Source organism: Cherax quadricarinatus, chromosome 5 (assembly GCF_038502225.1).
Source record: "Cherax quadricarinatus isolate ZL_2023a chromosome 5, ASM3850222v1, whole genome shotgun sequence".
Classification (NCBI taxonomy): Eukaryota; Metazoa; Arthropoda; class Malacostraca; order Decapoda; family Parastacidae; genus Cherax; species Cherax quadricarinatus.
In genome coordinates, this window is record NC_091296.1 from 4,644,914 (window position 1) to 4,652,646 (window position 7,733).

General features: G+C 43.3%; 1 protein-coding gene across 1 annotated transcript; it reads left to right on the forward strand.

Annotated features, from left to right (window-relative positions):
- The first annotated feature begins 1,110 nt into the window (after positions 1–1,110).
- On the forward strand, positions 1,111–5,331 carry LOC128684928 (uncharacterized). The gene is made up of 4 exons (XM_053771295.2): positions 1,111–3,507; positions 3,891–3,975; positions 4,193–4,519; positions 4,915–5,331. Exons 2-4 carry the CDS (start codon positions 3,897–3,899, stop codon positions 4,998–5,000), a joined length of 492 nt encoding a protein of 163 aa, XP_053627270.1. The 5' UTR covers positions 1,111–3,507; positions 3,891–3,896; the 3' UTR covers positions 5,001–5,331.
- Positions 5,332–7,733: the final 2,402 nt, after the last annotated feature.

Consider the following 7,733-nt stretch of genomic DNA (forward strand, 5'->3'; position numbering starts at 1 on the left):
AATCTCCTTGTGATTGAAATCACCCATAACCAGTAACTTTGCTTCCCCCATGTGTGCTCTTCTGGCCATCTCGACTAGTGTGTCGACCATTGCTCTGTTGCTCTCATCGTATTCTTCTCTTGGCCTCCTGTAGTTCTGTGGTGGGTTGTACATTACTGCAATTATCACCTTATGTCCCTCAGACTGGATTGTTCCTACTAAGTAGTCCTTTTTGCCAGTGCCATCCATTCCTTCCATTTTCTCAAAACCCCACTGGTTTTTAATGAGCAGTGCAACTCCTCCTCCCCCTCTCCTCCCTCTGTCTTTCCTGAGGATTTGATATCCGGGTGGAAAGATTGCATCTGTTATTATTCTGGTGAGTTTTGTTTCTGTGAGGGCTATTATGTCTGGGGATGTCTCCTTGATTCTTTCATGCCACTCCTCACACTTATTTGTTATTCCATCTGCATTTGTATACCACGCCTTCAACTTCTTTTCTAAGACTGTGGTCTGGGGGTATATTGGGGTTGGGGAAGTGGGAGACCTGATAAGGAACTATGGGTGGTTGCTGTGGGGGTGGCATTTGTAATGCAGTGAGTGGGGGCATTGGATATGGCATGGGTGTTTTGGTTTAGAATGTTTGGTTGCATTGGGGTTGACCTGGTTGGGAGGCTTCTATAGGAAGTTGTGAGGGAGGCTGAATTTGATCTTCCTGGGTCTGGGATCTCCAGTCTGTCTCCTCCATCCCCTCTCTTTCCTCCTTTTGCCTTTGTACCATCTCTCTCAGTTTCTGCCTTTCTTCTTGTGTTCTGTCGCGGTCGAGATACACCTTCCTGTATGCCGGCATGTCCCTTAATCTTGCCTTCTCCTGCAGGATCCTGTTCCAAGTCGATTCTGCCTTGAAAGTCACTTTCACTGGCTGGGTTCTTCTTCTTGCAAACCCCCCTTTTCTCCGAAAATTTTACAGCTGGGTTATGTCATCTTCTCCTATTGCTTTTGTGATGCTTTCAATTGCTTTTTTTTTCCTTGTTTTCTTGCTTCATATGTTTCCCCTTCAACTTCCTGGAGCCCATACACAAAGACTGACCTCTCCCTTTCATTCTCCCAGTGTGTATCCTTGTGTATCCACTCATTGAGTTTAATTTGTGTGTGTGTGTGTGTGTGTGTGTGTGTGTGTGTGTGTGTGTGTGTGTGTGTGTGTGCGTGCGTGCGTGCGTGCGTGCTTGTGTGTATGCATATATTTATACGCTCGTGTGCATGTGTCTGTGCGTGCGCCCTCGTGTGTGTATGTGTGTGCGCACGCGCTCGTGTGGGTGTATGACCCACTTAATATTTGTATTTATAACTCATTACAATTGTGACCAGGTGTGGACGTATCAGTGGCTCATTACTTTGTAATTTGTCCATGACTGTAACCATGTATAGGAGTGAGGATGATTCATTACCTTTGTAACTTGCCATGATTGTGACCAGATCTACCTGGAGTTCATTACCTTTGTAACTAGTTCAGCTATCATAACTTTGGGGTCCAGTCCCTGGACCCATTATGTACCTTTGTAATCTTTTGACTACCACCCACAGGATGGGTATGGGGTGCACAATAAACATATTAAACTAACTAAACAACATCCAAACTTTTCCTAATATGTTCATTTTTCCCCTATAATCTACCTTGTCTGTAATTACTATCGTATTTACTTTGTCTGTTTTCGTAAAGTGAAGTCTATGGTCTTTCTTTAATTCATGGTATAACTTAACAAATCTTTGAGGACAATTGTGTTACAGAGGTCTGAGCTTCGTTCAGACATGTTTCTTTCGTTCTGCTTGGTGATCTTGCATTTTGTATAGTATTTCTTGAGTTCTTCATTCTTACCATATCTAAGCAGTTGGAACCTGTCACCACTGAAGGTCATGGTCCACACTTCATATTGGTCAATACTATGTGTTGCTCCACAGTACATGTTGCTTCACACTAAATGTAGGTATCCTGTAGTAACCATTGTGGTCCCTCCTTCTCACACGTCAGGTCTAGCCTGGGATCCAGCAGTGATCATTGTGGTCCCTCTCACACATCAGGTCTAGCCTAGGATCCAGCAGTGACCATTGTGGTCCCTCTCACACATCAGATCTAGCCTGCGATCCAGTAGTGACCATGATGGTTCCTCTCACACGTCAGGTCTAGCCTGGGATCCAGCAGTGACCATTGTGGTCCCTCTCACACGTCAGGTCTAACCTGGGATCCAGCAGTGACCATTGTGGTTCCACACACACGTCAGGTCTAGCCTGGGATCCAGTAGTGACCACTGTGGTCCCTCTCACACGTCAGGTCTAGCCTGGGATCCAGCAGTGACCATTGTGGTCCCTATCACACGTCAGATCTAGCCTGGGATCCAGCAGTGACCATTGTGGTCCCTCTCACACGTCAGGTCTAGCCTGGGATCCAGCAGTGACCATTGTGGTCCCTCTCACACGCCAGGTCTAGCCTAGGATCCAGCAGTGACCAATGTGGTCCCTCACACGTCAGGTCGTTGCGTGCGTGCGTGCGTGCGTGCGTGTGTGCGTGTGTGCGTGTGTGTGTGTGTGTGTGTGTGTGTGTGTGTGTGTGTGTGTGTGTGTGTGTGTGTGTGTGTGTGTGTGTGTGTGTGTGGTGTGTGTGTCTCAACAATCAATATTTGCACCAATAACTCATTACAGTTGTGACCGGGTGTGGAAGTGTGAATTGCTCATTACACTATAATTTGTTCATGATTGTAGCCATGTATAAACGTAAGTAACCATTCTACAGAATTCATTACCTTTGTAACTTGTGAGCTCATTACCTTTGTACCTAGTTCAGCTATCAAAACTTTGGGGGCCCAGTCCCTGGACCCATTACGTACCTCTGTAATCTGTAAATACCTTTGTAACTTGTCATGATTGTGACCAGACCTACCTGGCGTTCATTACCTTTGTAAATTGTGAGTTCATTACCTTTGTAAATTGTGAGTTCATTACCTTTGTAAATTGTGAGTTCATTACCTTTGTAAATTGTGAGTTCATTACCTCTGTAACTTGCTCAGCTATCAAAACTTTGGAGTCCAGTCCCTGGACCAATTATGTATCTCTGTAATCTTTTGACTACCACCCATAGGATGGGTATGGGGTGCATAATAAACATAGTAAACTAACTAACTAACAGGTCTAGCCTGGGATCCAGTAGTGGCCACTGTGGTCCCTCTCACACGTCAGGTTTAGCCTGGGATCCAGTAGTGACCATTGTGGTCACGTCTTGTGCTAAGCTTCCTCAGAGATTACTGTCACTACACAAGGTGGTGTAGGAGTGAGGACACACGTTAGCGGCGTCTTTACTGTATTGTCACGCCTTCAGTTTAATCTTAAGCACAAAGAAACAGCGTTAGACTCAGCTCATGTGACCTACACATGCGAGCATTGCATGTGACCTCTCTTCAGGGTATATAAGAGGAGGTTCTGACTCACCTGTGCTCACACCTTCCCACTCGCTGAGAACTAAGGCTGGTCCTTCTTAAGGTAAATATTCGTATTACATATATTAACATAAACGTTAGATATTATGAAATGAGAAACCTGAATATTTTCCAATATTTTTCAAGCATTTTTAGTAAATTCTAAATTTTTCCATTAAAACTGAGCATATATATGGTTAAAAATTAATATTATTTTAGAGTAAAAAGTGACTAAGAAAAAACTAAAATATTTCAGTTTCAACTTGAGACCCTCTTCAGGTGGGTGATTTCTTGATAACTAAATGTTAAAATTTTTAATATTTTCGGAACAATGTTTATCATAATCTAAACCCAAAATAATAATTTAGGAACTACTGATGCGTATAGTCATATTGTAGACTTGTGAGTTATGGCTGTCACTGAAAGATGTGTTCACTGTTTATGTAGCTGGTTATGACGATGATGCTGAAGGAAATATTTGTGTGTGTATCAGTGGTGATGTCAGCTGCTGCTGCCATGCCTCCACCAGGAGGTGAGTCTAATATTCTTCGGTCGTCTCATAATTGTCCATTTTACTCAATAATCAAATTAATTTAGATCTTATTTCACTGGTTCTTGTAACCGAGTCAAAGTCAAGTGATTTTGTATCTTCCGTACTGCCTACACATCTTAAGTAATATTAAATATTTTGGAACATTATGTCTTGTTTCTTGATGACACTGACTTTCCACCTTCCCTTCCTGGAGTAGCAGCTTCAGGAGTGCCACCAGCACCAGCAGCAAAGTCAACAGCAGCAGCAAAGTCACCAGCAGCAGTGCCGCCAGCGTCACCCTACACACCGCCCCTCTCAATGATTAGTGCCTTCATCCCCACCGCTAAGGAGATCGCAGACCTTCAGGCTCTCAACACCACACCTGCCCCAGGATTGCTGCCCGCTGCACCTGCTCTAGGAGGTCTCCCCGCTGCACCTGCCTTAGGAGGTCTTCCTGCTGCACCTGCTTTAGGAGGTCTTCCCGGTGCACCTGCTCTAGGAAGTCTCCCCGCTGCAGCTGCTCCCTCCTCACTTTTGATTCCCAGTCAGTATATCTTGCCTGCCTATACTTTTTAGCCTCCGTTATGTACTGAGAGAGTATTTGTATTTATACTAGAATACATAATGTTCCTGATATGGTATTGCATTTCGCTCCTTCTCCCACATTCACTTCTCAAGTCATTGATTGTGCATCCCATACCCATCCTGTGGGTGGTTGTCTAAGGACTACAGAGGCACATAATGGATGTAAGGACAGGACCCCAACAATTTTAATCCCTAAGCAATTAACAATGGTAATGAACTATTGAATTCAGGACAATAGGAAGGAGTTTAGCCATAAATTGTCACAAAACGTTATAATGTGGTTCACAATTGCTGTGTTTTCAGCAGTCAGTCTGACTCTCAACTCGATACTAATTAGGATAATCTTCCCTACAGCCATGCCTCCTGCAGTTGCAAAGTTGGTTGCAAAATACCAAGCTGCAGCTGCAGCTTTCTCCCCGACCTTACCTGCGCCAGTTTAGGCTCACTGAAGGTCAAGTAACATCTTTTGGAGGCACCTCGACGTATCTTAAGTCACTTGAGATCATTTGGATCCAGCTGGGGTCGTCTGAAGCCAACTGATGTATGAAGTTCTCTGAGGCCACCTGTGCCACCATCTGAGGTTTTGCCGTGGGTCGAGCGCTAGCTGTTGGACCGCTCTGTACTTTAAATAATTGGTGTGCCTTAATACTCCCTCTCCTTTTGGGCTGTCATATCTGTTTTTTATATAAGTTTGGCTTGAAACTAAACGAGACATTTTTTATCTGAATTTTGACTCTTGGCTCATAAATAACATATAAATAAAGACTCTATTATATATTTTTAATATCCTTGTGTACTGACTGTAACAATATATTGATGTGTACAAGACTTTGAAGACATAACATAATGTCATCAAGGATATGAAAAAGGTCATCATGGATTACCTTGAGTATACCTGGAGAGGGTTTCGGGGGTCAGTGCCCCCGCCGCCCGGTCTGAGACCAGGCCTGGTGGTGGATCAGGTCCTGATCAACCAGGCTGTTACTGTTGGCCGCACGTAAACCGACGTACGAACCACAGCCCGGCTGATCAGGTACTGACTTTAGGTGCCTGTCTTAATATGTTCTAGTGACGAAGATGGTAACTACTCTTCTGGTTTCAATCCATTCTGTTTGGAAGGTAGATAGGTCTAACTGATAAGCTAAATTGGTATAAAGGACAATATATATACAGTATTACACTAACATACGGTGCATTTCAGGCAGACTAATCCTGATACAACAGCAATGAGAAACATCGACTGGCAAACTGAGCTAGAAATCTATACAGTTACCGACGAATGTATTAATATTTTTCTAAAAAGTACCCATACCTCTATAACAAACACTGCTCTAAAAAAACTAAACAGATGACAGCTAAGAGACTGAACAGTCCCTGGCTAACACCCAGTATCCTCAAATCCATAAATACAAAGCACCTATACGAAAAACAGTACAGAATGGGTCACATAACCAGAGACCAAACAAAAGTTACTCGTCAATCCTAACCAGCCTGATAAGAAGGGCTAAAAAACTGTATTATGAGAACAGATTATCCAACTTACGAGGTGATATAAAGACCTGGAAAACCCTATCTGAAATTCTAGGAACAAAAAAGATATCAGGAAACAGAATAATCACACTAACAAAACCAGATGGACCCCAACTCCCACCAACTGAAACAGCAAACAGACTCAATGTTTTCTTCTCCACCATAGGAAAAAACCTGGTGGATAAAATCCCAAGCTCAAACACCCAACTTAATGACTACCTCACTGGCACCTACCAGAACACACTGTTTCTAGCTCTGACCAGCCCAAGAGAAGTCTTACTTATTATCAACACAGTAAAGAACAAGACGAAATTTAAATACCTTACCAACCTTTATATACAAAAAAGCTTCACAAGTACTGTCACCAATCATTGTAACACTCTTTAACAAATCCATCTAATCCTCTACCTTCCCCACAGTTCTTAAAATAGCGAGGGTCACCCCGATACATAAAGGAGGAGATCAAACAGACTTGAATAACTATAGGCCAATATCCAACTTACACCTTCTCTCTAAAATCTTTGATAAATTAATTCAGATTAACTCGGTGGCACTCGATGTATGCACAAGGCTTATTCCTCTAAGAAAAAGGAGTAGATGTAAAATAGAAAGAGACAGGCGCTCCCTTTACAGGCGACGGAAAAGAATAACAGAGCGGCTAAAAGAGGTCAATATATCTGAAATGCGCAGGGAGACACTGGTCAGAGAAATAGCAAGCATCGAACTTAAGCTAAAAGAATCCTTTAGGAGTCAGGAATCGCGGGAAGAACTAAAAGCCATAAATGAAATCGAAAGAAACCCAAAGTATTTCTTCTCCTATGCCAAATCAAAATCGAGAACAACGTCCAGTATTGGGCCCCTACTTAAACAAGATGGGTCCTACACAGATGACAACAAGGAAATGAGTGAGCTACTCAAGTCCCAATATGACTCAGTTTTTAGCAAGCCGCTAACCAGACTGAGAGTCGAAGATCAAAATGAATTTTTTATGAGAGAGCCACAAAATTTGATTAACACAAGCCTATCCGATGTTATCCTGACGCCAAATGACTTCGAACAGGCGATAAATGACATGCCCATGCACTCTGCCCCAGGGCCAGACTCATGGAACTCTGTGTTCATCAAGAACTGCAAGAAGCCCCTATCACGAGCCTTTTCCATCCTATGGAGAGGGAGCATGGACACGGGGGTCGTCCCTCAGTTACTAAAAACAACAGACATAGCCCCACTCCACAAAGGGGGCAGTAAAGCAACAGCAAAGAACTACAGACCAATAGCACTAACATCCCATATCATAAAAATCTTTGAAAGGGTCCTAAGAAGCAAGATCACCACCCATCTAGAAACCCATCAGTTACACAACCCAGGGCAACATGGGTTTAGAACAGGTCGCTCCTGTCTGTCTCAACTACTGGATCACTACGACAAGGTCCTAAATGCACTAGAAGACAAAAAGAATGCAGATGTAATATATACAGACTTTGCAAAAGCCTTCGACAAGTGTGACCATGGCGTAATAGCGCACAAAATGCGCGCTAAAGGAATAACAGGAAAAGTCGGTCGATGGATCTATAATTTCCTCACTAACAGAACACAGAGAGTAGTCGTCAACAGAGTAAAGTCCGAGGCAGCTACGGTGAAAA

Excerpts from the sequence above, each read along its gene's own strand:
- LOC128684928 (XM_053771295.2), top strand. The coding sequence starts at position 3,897 with ATGACGATGATGCTGAAGGAAATATTTGTGTGTGTATCAGTGGTGATG. Across the intron at positions 3,976-4,192 it reads TGCCATGCCTCCACCAGGAG|CAGCTTCAGGAGTGCCACCA; the intron begins GTGAGTCTAATA and ends TTCCTGGAGTAG. Across the intron at positions 4,520-4,914 it reads CTCCTCACTTTTGATTCCCA|CCATGCCTCCTGCAGTTGCA; the intron begins GTCAGTATATCT and ends TCTTCCCTACAG.